Source organism: Theropithecus gelada, chromosome 12 (genome assembly GCF_003255815.1).
Source record: "Theropithecus gelada isolate Dixy chromosome 12, Tgel_1.0, whole genome shotgun sequence".
Lineage (NCBI taxonomy): Eukaryota > Metazoa > Chordata > Mammalia > Primates > Cercopithecidae > Theropithecus > Theropithecus gelada.
The window spans coordinates 111,558,118-111,575,203 of record NC_037680.1 but is presented as its reverse complement, the minus strand read 5'-3'; the positions used below and the strand labels follow the sequence as shown (position 1 = coordinate 111,575,203).

The window sequence follows — 17,086 nt, the reverse complement described above, 5'->3', positions numbered from 1 at the left end:
GAGACCCAGGGTTATTAAACCTTAGGACTACCTTCTAGAACAGGGGTTGGTAAAGCACGGCCCTGGGGCCACACGGCGTTGTCTGCAAAAAAAAAAAAGTTGTCTTGGAACACGACTGTGGCTATTTAATGACTTACTTCTGTGGCTGTTTTCATGCAACGAAGCAGCAATGAATAGTAGTGACAGAGATGGTATATGGCCTGCAAAGCTTCAAATATTTCCTATCAGACCGTTTAGAGAAAAGGTTTGCTGACCCCTCCCCTAAGCCACCTTTTTTTCTCCTCTAGTGGTTCTCACTATTTCATCTATTTGCCACACTCTCTGTTCCCCTGGGTTTCTGTACCACCAAGCTCCCTACCACACTGTCACTGAATTTTATCACGAAAAAAGAAACATACCCTGTATTAAGAAGGGGTTTCACTAATAAGGGGGAACCAAAAAATAAGACAAGCGGTTATGATTCCAGGGCCAAACCTATGAACACGGTGAAGTTTAAAGAACTAAACTTTAATGATCTGAATGCTAAACTGGCGATCTTTAAAGCAGAAAAGTTCTTGAGTTCCAACTTGGAAATCCCAACGTTCTCCCTGAGCCACAGTCCTGTTCCCCAGAAGCTCACCTTTGACATCATTAAAGCTCGTCTCTGAAAACCCTTCGCTCAGGTCAATCAGGGTCCCCTCTGACTTGCAGCGAGGGAGGCCGCTGGAGTTGGCAGCTCGGATCCGCTGAGCCGCCATCTCGAAACTCGCTTCCCGGGTAAAGCTGCTAAGGCTTCATATTTCTTCCTCCAGTTATCCCAGCAGACGCTGAAGCTTCCGCCTCAAGCAAACATGCTGCGCGGCGGCATCCACTTGGCAATATGCTTCTTCCTGAAAGTAGAGGAGGAAAAAAAAGTCCCCTGAGCAAGCGAAACATGGGTTCAATGGTAATTTTATGGGAAGTGGGAATCCTCTTTCTTCCAGGCTGTTCCAATGAGGATAGACCCATTTCATCCCTCCTGGCCCCACAGAGCAGAGCAGCACTTGCTCCTTGGCCTCTGTGCCCACTTTGTGCTTGTCTCATTGGCACCCTGGGCACACACAGCCCAGCAGTGTTTTCTGGCTATTTGCACCTGCTCTTCTTGGGAGCACAAGAGGGTTTGTGAAATGTGCTCCAGGCCAGCCCATTCATTACAGTCAAAGAGGAGGACAGAGTAGGACTGTACAGTCCACGCTGCTAGCTGCAGGGCTCGGAAAAGGAAAAATCGGCTTCTGCTTGTTCCGAGTGGTTGATTCCAGTGCAGGAGGAGTCATCATGGTGACTCGGCCCTGGGAAGCGGCCATCAATGGCACAGCCCAGCAGAGGCCCCAAGGGTGATGCTCCCTACCCATCCGCTGCTGAAATCCCCCCTGCACCCCAAATAAACAATTCTAAACACAACACAGAGCGGCCATAAGGTATTCTCAATGCAATGTATGCAGATGCAATGTATGCAGATGAAACCAGGGCATATTTACTGAACCACTGTAACTAAGCAGGAAAGATCTTTCCGTGGAAGAGACCCCAAGAATCACCCCTAAGGCCTCTGCTTTTTTTTCTGGACGGGCACACAGACAGGACAGAAGCATGTTACGGGTTCTGGATATGAATGAGGTAACTGGCTTTGAGCAGGCCCTTCACCAGGGCCCAGGAGAAGGGACAGGAAGAGCAGTGAGCCGATTTCAAAGCGGTGAATTTCATATGCTCTCCAAGAGAAACTGGCAGACACTGTCATAGCAGGCCACAGTACGTAGAGCTCTGAGCAAGCAAATCTCACCCCTACATAACCAGGCACATATACGATGGTCTGAGGTCCCTTATTGCTCAATTGCTCTATCCAGAGACAGCTGAGAATGTAGCTTCTGACCCAGTGTGCCGCCTTTACCATGCAGAGACCCGGAGGCCCTGGCACCACCCTTTGCAATGTTTCTGCAGCAGCCGGGACGGAACCCTGACCATCCCCATTCTTCCCCCAGGCTCCAAGTGCAGTGAGCACGGCTTGGAGGGCCCCTGTGCAGTAAGCAGAGCCAGGCGTGTGTCCACATGCTGCTATAGGGGCAATCTTGTGTTCAGTATTTAACCCTGCCGAGTCTCAGCCACCGTCACCACTGCATCAGAAGCTGCAATTCCAGCTCCGAGTGACCGGCGGACAGTGGCTCAAGGGAGGCATCGTTTCCACGTCAAGGCCTCAGAAGGCTGCACTCTGCACCTGAATGCTGTCTGGACAGAAGGCATGTATTACGGACTGAACTATGTTTCCCTAAAGTCCTATGTTGAAGCTCTGTCCCCTAACGTGATGGCACTGGGAGATGGGGCAGTGGGGAGTAGTTAGAGTTACAAGAGGTCATGAAGGTAGGGTCCCCATCATCAGATCAGCACCTTTATTTGAGACACCAGAGAGCTTCTGTTCTCTCTCCCTCTACCACGTGAGGACACATGAAGCCAGGAAGAGGGCCTTCCCAGGAACAGAGTTGGCCGGCGCCTTGACTTTGGACTTCTGGGCCCTGGAACTGTGAGAGATGAGCCTCCCGTGCTGGAGCCGCTGGGGCTGTGGTGCTTGAACGCAGCCGGCAGCAGGAGAGGAAGGCACGGCGGCCACCTCTCTGGGGAGGGGCAGAGCTGCTCTGTTGGGGGCCCTTCCCTTAGAAAACACCCACCTGAGGCCAGCTTCGCTGTCTCTCCTACCCAGCATGGTAGGGAGGGGCGGAGTGGAGACCAGCACGCACACAGGCCAGTTACTCACAGGAAGGAATGAAGCTGTTCTCCCCAAACTGGGTGGTCACAGATGTTTCCATCTTTCCCTATGAAGTTACGATGGTCAGGTCTGCATGCTCATTCCCTATTCCCGGCCCCAGAGAACCGTGCGTTGGGGAGACCACAGACTCCCTGGATGCCCGGGACCCAGACTGCCTGGCTGGAAGTGACGGAGCTCAGGCCAGGAGGCAGCCTCCTTCCACCCCACACTCCACCCCTCTGCTGGGGTCTGGGACGCTGAGGCTCAACACTGACGGGACAGCACCCTCGCCCCCTACCAGAAGCGGTGACCGAGTGGCTCTGTCTGCACAGCCTGCGTGCAGAGCTGGATGAAGGGGTCTTGCCGCCACTTGAGAGACACTCCTACCACAGCCAGGTAGCCCGGCAGCCCCCAAATGCAAGGGCCACATGTGCAAGCCCCTGGGCTGCTTGGAGGCCACTGCGGAGACCTCAGTGACGGCTACCTCCAGAGCAGCCTGACTTCAACAGGCTGAGTGAGGAGTAAAAATCCTTCCTATACAAAAATGCGGGATCATTTACTGAAGAGAATTGATGCGGAGAGAAAATGAAGAGACCCATGAGTGGGTGAGGGGAGGAGCTTCAGGACAATCGCAAGCCCACAACCAGCACTTGCCATGCGGCCTTTCACATGTGACGGTGACAGTTCCTGCCTGAGAGTCTCCATCTGACTGCACCCGAGGAGGAGGAAAAGTCAGGGGGTGTCAGCTGTGAGGGCAACTGGAGCCCACCTGCCCATCCGGTCAGGGACTGGGGTGCCCCCACCCCCACCAGTCCAGAGCTACTCTGAGGACTGCGCCGGGTGAGACTCTGGGTCACCGTGGCCGAACGAAGGCTCCTGTTAATCACTAATGTGTGCCCTTCCCACCGGGGCCACGACTCTCCTGCAGAAGGGAAAGGGCTGCCTCGGCCACCATGGTCACCCCGCCCCCTCATGACTATAGCATTGCCTGGTTTCCCAGTCACACCAGGAAGAATTATTTCATGGAGGGTTAACAAAAAGTCCATCTGGGCACAAGAGGGAGGCATTCCCAAAAGCTGCCCGGCATGTCCTGGCTCTGCAAAGCTGTCAGCAGAGACGGGCGTCAGGCAGCTGGGGCTCCACGCAGGCTGCTCAGGACATCGCCAGGCCCGATGGGGCCGAGGGCAGTAACAGGAACGGGGTCTGGAGAGCATGACTGGTGACACGGTGAGGCCCAGAGAGCTCCCACATGAGGTGAGATGCCAGTGAATGTTCAGTGAGGAGGAGGAGGCGGCCCAGAGGCCTGTGGAAGGCCTAACAGGTGGGCGCAGTGAAGACCTGGCTACACCAGTGTGGAGGGGCTAGAGGGATGGAGGGGCTGTGGTGGGGCCCGCAGCGAAGGCAGGAGGCCAGGTAAGCGGGCGGAATGTGAAGGTGAAGGTCAGTCTTGCCCAGGACACCCCGGAAAGCCACTGCAGCTTTCTGATTGAGAAAGAGAACTCTGGCTGTAGACAAGAGAACTCTGGCTGTAGACAAGGGAACTCTGGCTGTAGACAAGAGAACTCTGGCTGTAGACAAGGGAACTCTGGCTGTAGACAAGAGAACTCTGGCTGTAGACAAGAGAACTCTGGCTGCAGACAAGGGGAAAATGGAAGCAGCAATGTCGTTTTCTTTGAAAACTACTGACATACGGCCTCCAGCACCCTGGGGGCAGAAGAAAGAAGTCACAGAACTGCGCACGTGCTTTCTGGAGATGCAGTAGTATTTGTGTTCATTATTGATGGAGGGGTATGGCCACTCCCCTGAACCAGTGATGAGACAAAAAGCTAAAGTGTTCGTGGTTCTAGAAAGAGATCTGCAGTCCTCTCCCCATAGAGGAAGCCATTCAAGGAAGATGTGTCAACAACTGTGGACTCTGCCACCCTTGCCCCTTTTCAGGCTGAGAGAAGCCAAGCAGGGAAGTCCCACTCCCAGGGCCCAGATGCCACCATGTTCCCACGGGCACCACTGAGCTCACTCACAGGCAGCCTTCCCCTCCACGCAGCAGGTGGGAGACGTGTGTCCTGTGGTCCTCAATGCTCTGTAAATCCCCAGATTGACAGCTTCTTCCCCAGGGCCAGAGGGAGGCTTCACCCATCCAGACATTCGGGGTGAGTAACGGAGATGCCCACTGTCTGAACCCTCGGGGCCATTTTTACAGTACAGAAAGAGAGCAGCCAGCCCTGGTGTGGACTGAGTGTGGAGGGCTCCCCACTCCCAAAACCTTCCTGAGCAGGTGGAGTCAGACCGAGGGCTAAAAGGGAAGCTCTGCTCCTCCAGACACCACCGCATCTACAGAGAGCTAGCACGGGATGGAGAACGCAGCCAGCACCACAGGGCTGCCCTGTGTGCTCCTCGCTGGGATGTCAGCTCTGTCCTCTCTCCTACAGCAGAATCCTCTCCCCTCCCACTTCTCCTCCTCCTCCCAGCTCAGCCTGGTGTGGCCGCCCTCTCTGGTCACCTCCTGGCTGATAACCTCCCAATCTCCCCCGGATCACCCACTTCCCCTGATGGATCCTAACAGCATCTCTTATACCGAATAGATGTGGATGCTGACGGTTACATGTCCTCCCCTTATAGCACAGGCTTAGCTCCAAGCCCCACCAGGCACCATCCCATTGCGTCCTCAAGGGCCCTAGGCAGCAGGTACCAGACTTGGCTGCACTTTGCAGATTCCATGAAAACGGGCTTGGAGAGATCACTAAAGCAACTTGCCCAGGGTAATGCAGCCAAGACGTGAGCCTGACAAAACACTCTCTGCTCCCAGCCTTGCTAACTATTTCTTCCCACGCCCAGGGTTGCCCAGGCCTTCGCTGCCAGTGGCTGCTGGGCCCCTGGAGCTCCTCAAGCTCCTCGCCATCCACCTCTGGTGAGCCCTTGATTTTCTCAAAGTCATGCTGCTGTCCTGCTCGAACACCTCTGGACAGTGCTCACTGCTTTTCAAAGAAATCAGTCTGCTCTCCCCTGGCCTGGGATGCAAAGCCCCCCGCTCCTCAGTGTCCACCTGTACCTCCAGGATTACGTATTGCCGATCGCAACCCTTCAATCAATCACCGGCCACATTCGCTGGAACTTGCTGTGTCTCCAGCCGGCCCAGCACTGTCCACCTCTGTATTATTCCTTCAACTGCTGCTTGGAGCAGCCAGGCCTCACCCAAGCTTCCAGGAAGCCCGTCTTCTCTCTCCCCATCTCTTAGTTCCACTGTTCCCCAGCCCAGCGAGGTCCTAGAGTGACTCACCAGTGCACGGCCTGCGGAGCACAGATAGCCCAGAGCCTCAGATCCGCCTTACCCAGCCTGAGTGCCATGCCCGTGAACTGGTCCTTGCTTTAGTAGAAAAGTAGGGTTGTAAAGGGCACGTCGCTGTGATTGACTTTATCATGAGCTCCCAAAGGTTCATTATGCTATCTTTCCTAAAATTAGGTACTTGTATGAAAATGTGCACAATAAAACATTTTTAAAACTAGAAAATATTAGGAAACATGCATTACCTACCTTCCCAGGCACGTGCCATGAGAGAGAATGTGTGTTCATGGGTGTGGCTATCTCCCCTTGGCTAGAAAAACTGCTAAGGAGCCACCAACTCAAATGCCCAGGCAGCCTGAGCCCCCTCAAAGCACAGGTGGACATGGCTACGTTCCCATTCTGAAGTGGTTGCTGAACCTCAGACTCAGACAACCCCCTGTCCACCAAGTGCTCCCTTCAGTACCTAAGGTGCAACTTGAATTTCCTGGATCCAAAGCCAACTCTGGAGCTTGCCCCAAACCCCTGCCCCTGGCCTCTTCCATTTCAGCCATGTACGGCAGCTCCATCCAACCAGCCAAGAAGCTGAACATCCCTCCCCGTCCTCCCTGCCCCATCCCTCTCTCATGCACTCCTGGTGGCTCCACCTGCAGAACACAACCTCTGGCTGACCTCTCCCCAGCACCTCCACGCCACAGTCATCTCCCAACGCAATTACAGTCATCAGCAGGCCTGCCTGCGGCCTGGAGTCCACCCCTCAATTAGCAGCTGGAACATTTTGAAAAGTCAGTCAGACACCCTCAGGACTCTGTTTGAAACCCTCCAAAGGCTCCTGGGCTCTCATCAGCAGCTTCCAGTGCCCTAGAAGCCCAACATCATCAGCTCCTGTCCCATTTCCTGCTGTTCTCTGCCTCCCGCCACTTGACTCTTCTGGTCTCCATGAAGTTCCCCAGGTACCAAGCCCCTCCCACCACAGGGCCTTTGCACATGCAGTGCCCTCAGCCCAGAAGGCCCTGGCCTAGACACAAGATGCTCTCATCCCCTCATTTCATTCAGGTCTTTGCTCAAATGTCAATGCAACAGAAACAGCCCTCACCCCATCCTCTTTCTCTGCCCTTCTTTATCACCACTAGGCACACCATGCATAGACTTGTCCCTAGCCCAATTTTTCCATGAGAATCTGAGTGTTCGCAGGACATAGGATCATCTGTTTGTCTTTCTCTGTTGCTGTCATGTGCATGGTTGCCTCTCAAACCCGAATCAATGAATGAATTCGGTTTCAATAAAGATGACTGTTTCAGAGTTACCTTGGTAGGTATCTCTGGGATAATCTTTAAAGGAGCCAAACGGCTGATGTGACAGGATTATACTCAGGAGACTGAATTTAGGAATTCTACTCTATTCCTGAAACCTAAGCCACACGTCCTCAAAACACCAACAGGTTCCCTTGGTGGGCACCTCGGGTCTACCTAGACCGCCCAACAAGCTTGGCCACCCTCTACTCGGCGGGTCCCAGTGGTCACTTCTCCAGGACAGCCTGCAAGTGTAGGGCCCACCCTGGGCAGGGCAGCCACCACTGGATCTCAAGACCCCCTAGAAGAGCAGGGCCCATCTCACCTCTTCTCTTCCCAGCCGGGGTCAGGTCTAGGAAGACAGGAAGGCGTATTTGAGCTCATAACTGATAAGTTTTTCCTTTTTCTGTGCAAAGGCTGATTCATCTAGAGACAAAAGAGGCTGCTCTTGGCTCCTCCCCAGGAACCAAGAGGGCAGCCTCTGAACAGACAGCATCACTGCATACAGAAGGAATCACTGACAGAATCTGGCGGCAAACTCAAGAACTCGCACACACCCCCTCTGCTACGGCTGCTGTCACGCCATGCGCAGACTCCAGATCACAGAATATTCTCCCTGTGGCCTCTGCCAACGATCTGCCCCAAGGAACAATTAGAGAACAAACCGATCCAGAAAAACCAACCTAACGAGAGCGTGTCTGGGGTGGAGAAGGTCTTACGGGAGCCTCAGGCTGAGCGCACGGACTGTTCATGTTCTCCTCTGTTCTCCTGCGGCCACGAACCTGAACCCTGCAGAAGGAAAGCAGCCAGCCTGGAGGGAATCGAGGCATAAATACTGCCCTTGCTCCTCCCCTGCCAATTCCCTGCGTGCCTTGTTTAGGATGACTCATTCTCCATGTTTGATGATAATTTCTGGAGTATCATGTTGATTTCATCAGATTTCCTCCGGCTTAGAAAACAAAGAGCGTGAGTTTCCACCTGCTCTCTGTAATTTCTGTCACCAGCCTCTGTCAATGGAAACTCATCACATCTCCTCACCTCCCTCCCTGAGCAAGAGTGCGTTCCGGAGGACCCTGAAATCCACAGACGTTCCTCCCCAGCAGGTCGGTCCTCCTGTTACTGACGGCCTAACACCCAGCACCCCGCGCTTTGGACCCCATCGCTATAGTGGAAAAGCCTTCGGGGTCTGGGGGCCTGGGGTGGGTGAGAGGGACACCTGGCTTTCAGAGTCACTTGATGGGACCACAAGGAGACTATGGGTTTAACACCCCAGCTCCCTCTCTCACTCCAAAAGCAAAATCATGGAAATCTGCCTCCTACTCCTGACCCGACTGGTCTGGGCAACAGCCCAAGTGGAGTCAACACGTGACTGGTGTCCCTGCCAGGAGGCTTCTGGGCGTGGCTTGGCAGGGAATGCAAGGCTCCGACTCAGGGCTAGGACCAGCCCAGCTGCAGTGAAATCCAAATCTTTCCCGCCACCTTGGCAGATGCCCCTCCCTGTTACAGAAGCCTGATCAGCAGAACCTTTCCTAATGCACCCGGAGCACTGTCTATGGTCATACCACCCTGAACGCGCCTGATCTCGCCTAACTCACCCAGGGCACAGGAGGAACATGCTGCCCGGGGCTCAGGCGGGCTGCCTCTTATTGAGGGAGAAAACAGCACGGCCCATTGGAAGGCACGGGCAGCCACCGACAGGCACGCCGGCAGATCAGACTCACTCACAGTGCCCCTCTGGGGTGCATTTCCCTAAACAACTGAGTTCAGTTCAGGAGGTGGCAGCGGTTATTCAGAGCCAAGGCCACGCCACAGAGTGAACGAATGAGGAACGAGGACAGGACCACGCGTTCCAGTCGGAGTTTGAGAAAGGTGGGCATCTCCCGGGTGCCACATCTACCTGGGACCACGCACAGAGGTCACCTTAGTGAACATCTACTGAGTGCCGGGCTCTAGCAACGAGGCTCTGTGCTCAAAACTAGGGACAGAAACAAATGGAAGAGGGTTGGTTTTGAAGGAACCCATATTGGAGACACACCAACAAAATGGAAGACCTGGAGGGGAAGGAGCGCTAAGCTTCTCCGTGCCAGACACCAGGTTATAACTTGCACACATTCAAGGCTTCACTGTGGGTGCAAAGCTGGTGACTCAGACTCCAGAGATGCATGGAAGACAAGGGCCACGAGTTGCCACTAGGAGCTCCTTGCTTGCTCAGTTTTCACTGTAAAAAGTAAGATGGCTAGCGCGGCTGGAGTCAGGACTCCAGATGTTTTCACCGGCCAGACTAAGAACATCTGAGGCTGGGGATCGCCCAGACAGGCCAGGAAGGGGAGGGGAGGGCATGCAAATCCCTCTCCAAGGCCTGAGTTTCTCACCTGGCCTCCTCCCTTTCCTGCCTCCCCTCTCCCCTGCTTCTTCCCTTCCTGGTCCCTCCCTCTCTGCCTCCCCTCGACGTGATGCCTGGCTGCGGGGTTGTTCTCAGCACACGGCACAGATCTCCTTGTGTTCAAAGCAACCATGACAGACTCTTCAGAGGCCCCCACAGTCTGTGGGAGACAGTCTAAGCTTTCCAGATTCTTCACACCTTCCTCCGTACATCCCATGGACTCACCAAACACAGCTACTGTTTCTTCCAAAACATCTCCAGACCTCGTGCGTTTCTTCCCACCCACTTTCTTGAAGACCCAACAGGGTTCCCTATTTCTACAACATCAAAACCTACCAGTTGGAGAATGACCCCCCGAAACAGTGCCTTTGCCTTTGCAAATGGAAGTCCACCTCTTTTCCTAGCTCTCCTGGACACATCGTCATCGTCTCTAGGCATTTACTGCTTTTATCCCGAGCGTCGCACCGTTCATCATGCTTGCTATTTTTTCTTAGTTCCCTAACTATACTCGTTTCCTTGAAAGCTGGTGACTTGGCTGCTCTGTCTTTATAATTTTCCAGCACTGAGCGCAGTGCCTAGCCCAAGCTTGGATTGTCTCCCACAGACTGTGGGGGCCCCCGAAGCTCGGTGCTTGGTGCCATCTGTGGCACGGATGACTGTTGCGCTCAGACATTAATTCAGCATCACATGCATTCAGGACCAGTAAATACACAAGGGAAAGCAGGACCCGGACCTTCCCTCTACTGCTTATCATTAAGCTGGAAAGATACACACGTGAAACCAACACCACAGGAGAGGGGTGGGGGTCCCCACCATGTCTTCTGGGCGTGGATGGGACTGGAAGTCTGCAGACACCTTCCCTGGCGTGCTCCTAGGTCAAAGTTCTTCACCTACATCCCTCACCTTCCCCACCCTCACCCTGCCACTGAGAATCATGAAGAGCTCACAGACACACCAGTGTGTACCTGTCAAGTGCTCATCAAGCCTGGGGTTTAGGTGGACATTCGTGGCAATGGGCTTCTGTCAGTCCCCTTGAATCACATGGGAAGGCTGGCCTGCCCGTGTCAGACGACTGACAGCAGACAGGCTGTGAAGTAGGACCTTGTGATCAGCCCAGACCAGAAATACTTCCAAGCTCAGGTCCCCAGCCAGTGACCAGAAAGAAAAAGTGCAACTGTCTCTGAAGACGTTTTAAGAGCAGCAAGCAGAGAGTCCCATTCATTTGACTGGGGCTGGCCAGAGGGCTGAAGTCAGACTCCTGGCTCCCACCTGCCACTTAAGACTGCAAAGCATCGGCACTGGAAGGATCTGTGCCCTCCAAACACTAGTCACTGACTTACCATCTTCTTTAAAAAAAAAATCAAATGTTATTAATACTTCTTTATCAATCAACCCACTTTTTACAACTTGGTCATTTTAAAGGAAGCTTTCTATCGTACTCTAAAGAGACTTGATAGGTCTTTCCTAGTGCACATTAACTTAAAGGAATGTTTTAAAGTGCATCTTAGGTGCCATTCCGAAAACTGCAGAGCTAGCCAGCCCTACACATCTTATAGATGAGAAAACTGAGGCCTCCCTTTTATTGAAAGGGGCTTTCCCTGATTAAAACGCTGGATCTGAACAGGCTGGAGAGGGGAAGGTGGCTTCTAGGGTTTAATACTGTTCCTGATTCTACTAACAGTTCTCATTAGTGACATACACATGCCATGTCTGAGGCTCAAGGAATTTCATACGGTGAGGACGTGAGTGGAGTCCTGAAGCCAAAGCAGCCATGCGGATGCCACAGTCATTGCAAAAAGCCACAAGCAGAAAGCAAAACCCACTCAATGGATCTGCTGAAAAAGCGCCAACACACCCAGGATGCCTGACCTGTCAACCCCCTACGTGAAAACTGTGGAAGGGCCCTCAGGGTGTCACTTAGGAGAGATGACTTTGCAAGGTGTCACTCCTTAGTTTATTGTTTTAGCCTCTGCCTCTCAGCCAGACCTTCAGCCACAAAGAAAGGGAGCAACTGCAATTTTATCCACCAATTTATCAAGAATCTGGCCTCTAAGCAATTAGTACAATTTGTGAATGAATGAATTTCCCCACTGAAGAGCTCACATGTCCATGAATTACTAATCGAGATATCTAGAGCAAAAAAGCAATGAAAACTCCATCCTTGACCAATATTTATTAAGAAAATGAGAGGGGACAGAATTCCTGTCCCTCCTCCCCTCCCACTGTCCCTCAATATACCTGTCTTTAGGAAATCAAAGATGTAGATAAAGTGTTTAGTGATATGGAAATGGGAACAACCTGGTTCCTCACACAGAGATTGAGGGCACCGTCTCTCCATAAACAGCCATGCAGCCATTACAATTCTTCTTAGGCTATTTAACAGAATGGAAAATCCATACAACATGATATTTAAACAAATCCACAGATTGTATAATAAAATCTTCTTCTACTTTGTTTTCAAAAAAATAGCTTTTATAGAAAAAGAAGAGTAAATTTCACACTCAATGCTGACATTATCTCTAGGTAGCAAGCATATGGAGAGCTCTTTTCCTCTTCAAAATTTTCTTAATTTTCCTAAGATTTTTCTATAATCAAAAATGCTTTTTATAAGATGAATTTCCATTCTTTTTTTTTCCCCCCGTCCCTGAGATGGAGTCTCACTCTGTCACCCAGGCTGGAGTGCAGTGGTGCAATCTCGGCTCACTGCACCCTCCACCACCCAGGTTCGGGCAATTCTCCTGCCTCAGCCTCCCAAGTAGCTGGGATTACAGGCACCCGCCACCAGTTAATTTTTTGTATTTTTAGTAGAGACGGGGTTTCACCATGTTGGCCAGACTGGTCTTAACTCCTGACTGCAGGTGATCCACCTGCCTCAGCCTCTGAAAGTGCTGAGAGTACAGGTGTGAGCCACCACACCCAGCCTGAATTCCCATTCTTATTCCGAAACATGAGGCCTGATTCCAGCAGGTCTTTGCAAACTTTATAAGGCCATGCTATGAGCAAGTGAAAAGGATGCCAGCCGAGCTGATCCTGGATGTTCTCAGATACTTACTTGACTGAGCACCTCTAATCGTGTACTAATCCCGGTGGATCTAACTCCAGGATTCCCAATTCCAGCTCTATGATCTGGGGAAAGTCATTTTGCCATTACATGAAAATAAAAGGTACACCTATTTCTCTTGGCCTTATTACTCCACTAAGTAGGAGATATGGGCTACCGGCTAGAAAGATGTGAGGAGGGACAAGGTCAAGGAGTGGGGCTCAGCCAGACTCATCAGGCCCCAGCTGCAGCTCTGCAGAGGGAGCACCACCCTGACCCCGCTCCTCCCAGCAAGACTGCCACATTTTTGCTACTGTAAGTGGCACAGCAGTGATCATCTTTATATCCAATCATACTCAGCATTTTGGGTTATTTTCTTAGGACTGCTTTCAAGTACAGCATGAAGGGTTGCCGAAAGCAGTCCTGGAAGACTGTGGCAATCCATCCTCTCCACAGCAGTGAGTGTCCAGTTCTCACCCTTAACCAGCAGGTCAAGAAAAGCCTTGCTCATCTGACAACAAGGGGATGGGCCGTCAATGTTTCGATTCACCCGCTTTCAACATCTCAATCCACCCTCCTTTGAATATTAGTCAGAAATAGTTCAAGTACCACCTCTTTTTTTTTTTTTTTTTTTTTTTTTGAGACACAGTCTTGCTCTGTCGCCCAGGCCGGAATGCAGTGGCACGATCTTGGCTCACTGCAGCCTCCACCTCCCGAGTAGCTGGGACCACAGGTGTGTGCCACCACACCTGGCTAATTTTTGTATTTTATTAGAGATGGGTTTTCAGCATGTTGGCCAGGCTGGTCTCAAACCCCTGACCTCAAGTGATCTGCCCGCCTCGGCCTCCCGAAGTGCTGGGATCACAAGCGTGAGCCACCGCAACTGGCCAAGTAGCAACTACTTCTTAGTCCTACCTGGTGGATTATCATTTTGCACCCTCTGCTCAATTACATCCTAAAATCTCAGCAGGTCAGCTGCAAATATCTCCTCCGCTCTGTGCTCGCTTGCACTAATCCATTTGGTAACTTGATAAAGTCTCAATTATGTAATCGTATCAATCTTTCCTTTGTCATTTCTCCTTGATGCACAGAAAGGCCTCCCTTGATGACAAATTCAATAAACATTCACATCTATTTTCCTTTACTTAAAAAAAAAAAGGTTTGTGGACTGAGATTAATGTACAAAGAATTTATTTTGCTTTTCGGGGAGGGATGTTACAAAATTAACTAGCAAACAGATGAGCAATTACTCCTGCATGAATTCCTGAACAATCTGTCCCCTTCTGACTCATGTGATGTCATCTTAATGCATTTTTAAATGTGTACAGACACTAGGGTCTGAACCGGGCTGTTCTGTGTCATTAGTTTGCCTATATTTATCACAATATCAACCTTTATTTAACCATGATAGTTCTGCTGTGTTGGGCTACATGGAAGGTCTAGTTTCTATGCACTATTCTATTTCAAAGTCCTATCAGTTATTTTTACCTTTTTTTTCTTCCAAATAAACTTTATTATTATCATTTTTTTTGGAGACAAAGTCTCAACTCTTTCACCCAGGCTAGAGCACAGTGGCATGATCTTGGCTCACTGCAACCTCTGCCTCCCAAGTTCAAGGGATTCTCCTGCCTCAGCCTCTTGAGTAACTGGGATTACAGGCATGTGCCACCATGCCTGACTTTTTTTTTTTTTTAAGTAAAGACAGGGTTTCACCATGCTGGCCAGGCTGGTCACTGGTCAGGCTTGAACTCCTGACCTCAAGGGATCCACACACCTCAGCCTCCCAAAATGCTGGGATTACAGGAGTGAGCCACTATACCCAGCTCTCTTCCAAATAAACTTTAGAATAATTTAATAAAATGTCTCCTATCATCTAATTTCTGCAAAAACGTATTCCCACTGGCATTTCCTGGGTACTGCCCTACAAGAAGTGACAGCTTTATACTCTTCCATCTTTTCTCCCACAAATGTCGCTGGGTCCGCATTGATTTAGATATGAGTCCCAGAGCAGTGTAGGGCAGGGATTGCCAAACTTTTCCTGTAAAGGGACAGAGAGGAAACGAAGCTTTGGGTGGCCATATATTCTCTGTCACAAAGACTCAGCTCTGCCCTTGTGATCCAAAAGTAGCCATACATGATACAAATACATGAGGAGGAACACGTTCCAACAAAAATGTATTTATAAAAAACAGGAGGCAGATACAGTTTGCCTCTCCCCGGTGTCAAGAGTATGAGGGTGGGACACTCTGCCTGGAGTCTGGCTGATGGACTTGGGGCCTTGGCACTGCCAATCACCAGCTGGGAGGCTTAGGGCAAAAATCACTTGACCTTGAAAGGCGTCCTTAACTGCAAAATGGAAACAATGAAAACGCAATGAGATAATAGGTACACAAAAAGCACTGCTTCTAGGGTTGATATTAACTAAAAGCATAACAATAACTGTCGGGTAACACCAGCACTACCACCAACACCAGCTGTAGTAGTAACAGTAGGAGTCAGAAGAGGACTCAAAGTGTTTTCTTTGCAGAAAATCTTTTTAATACATTACGACATTTTAAATTTGGGTTTGGATGTTGCCATCACCGTGAATGCCGTCTCTTTTTCCTGATTATATTTTCAGGAGATTATTGCTGGAAAACCGAAGTCACTTATTTTTTCTTTTCTTTTTTTTCAGACAGGGTCTCACTCTGTGGCCCAGGCTGGAGTGCAGTGGTACAATTTCGGCTCACTGCAACCTCTGCCTCCCGGGTTCAAGCAATTCTCCTGCCTCCGTCTCCTGAGTAGCTGGGATTACAGGCATGCACCACCACGCCTGGCTAATTTTTGTATTTATTGGCAGAGACAGGGTTTCGCCATGCTGTCCAGGCTGGTCTTGAACTCCTGACCACAGGTGATCTGCTGCCTTGGCCTCCCAAAGTGCCGGGATTAGAGGCGTGAGTTACTGAATTTGCTCAAGAAGTCACTTATTTCTATATCTAGGCATTTTCAATTCAGTAACTAAAATCTTGTTTTAAAGACACCCATTCCTATAAACCTGCTTCAAGGCAAGCCAGAGTCTGCCCAGCTCAGTGGTGTCTGTCTCACTGCCTTTCCCGTTCTCTCTCTTACGTCGCAAAGAAGGATCTTCCTAGATTTGGTGGCTCTCCCTCAGCGGGGGCCACAAGCTCCAGCTTGAGTTTCTTTCTCATAATCTGGTCAATAATCAATTAAAATGTCATTTACAACATTTCCATATAGAACATGTAACTTGCTTTTCTTTCTCTCTTTTAAAGTTTTTTTTTTTTTTTTTTTTTTTTTTTTTTTTAAGAATTTCAGAGTATAGTCTGGGAACTCTGGCCTCAGATGTCTCATCTGGAAAAGGAGGAGCGGAATGGACCTCCTTCTAGATTGAGAAGGTAGCAGCAGCAGAAACAGTGGTGACAACAGAACTCACCCTTCCCTGGCCAGGTGCGGGGGCTCACACCTGTAATGCCAGCACTTTGGGAGGCTGAGGCGGGCAGATCGCCTGAGGTCAGGAGTTTGAGACCAGCCTGACCAACATGGTGAAACCCCGTCTCCACTAAAAATACAAAATTAGCCAGGTGTGGCGATGCATGCCTGTAATCCCAGCTACTCGGGAGGCTGAGGCAGGAGAATCGCTTGAACCTAGGAGGCGGAGGTGGCAGTGAACTGAGATCGCACCATTGCACTGCAGCCTGGGCAACAAGATCGAAACTCCATCTCAAAAGGAAAAAAAAAAAAAAAATCACCCTTCCCGCCGTCAAGCCCATCATCCTCACACAAGAGGCTTTCCCTGCATCTCTCCCCTTTTTCTGCCCCCAATCCAGCCCACTATGTCCAGTCAGTGTGATCGCCACTGTATTCCAGTCTGACCTCCTCTCTCTATTACCTGCTCCTGGCCATGTGCTCCATCACTCACCTGGATGCCCTGCAGCGCCCTCCCGCCTAGGCTCCCTGGTTCCACTCCCTCCACCTACCCACCAACAAAACCATTCTCCTTAGGGCACCCAGGCCTCTTTCAACAAATTAAGTCTCTCCAGGGGCATCTCGCTGCATTCAGAACAAAATTTCACCTCTTGACTAGGCCCCGAGGCCCTGCCCGTCCTTGTCTCCTCCCTGGTGCACAATGGAACCGTTCCTGCCCCAGGACCCTTGCACTGGCTGTTCCCTCTGGCAGGCAAACCCTGCTCCAGAACATCACCTGGCTGAGAACTTTTGCCACCCAGATCTCAGGCCAATGCCATTGTGCCAGAAAGGTCGATCTTACCACCCACCACTGCAGCCTTGCTCAGCGGGTTTTGCTGTTTTCTGGAGGGCACATGACTTACCTCAATCAACT

At 51.0% G+C, this 17,086-nt stretch overlaps 1 protein-coding gene across 2 annotated transcripts in view; it reads right to left on the bottom strand.

The window, feature by feature from the left end:
- Window positions 1–17,086, bottom strand: part of SH3BP4 (SH3 domain binding protein 4) — a 102,720-nt gene that overhangs the window by 20,078 nt on the left and 65,556 nt on the right. The window contains exon 3 of one of the 2 annotated variants that reach the window (XM_025404976.1): window positions 620–869. In XM_025404976.1, coding sequence (XP_025260761.1) covers window positions 620–737 — 118 coding nt within the window. In that variant the 5' untranslated portion in view covers window positions 738–869. The remainder of the gene's footprint in view (window positions 1–619; window positions 870–17,086) is intronic. The other variant, XM_025404977.1, reaches the window with a different exon arrangement.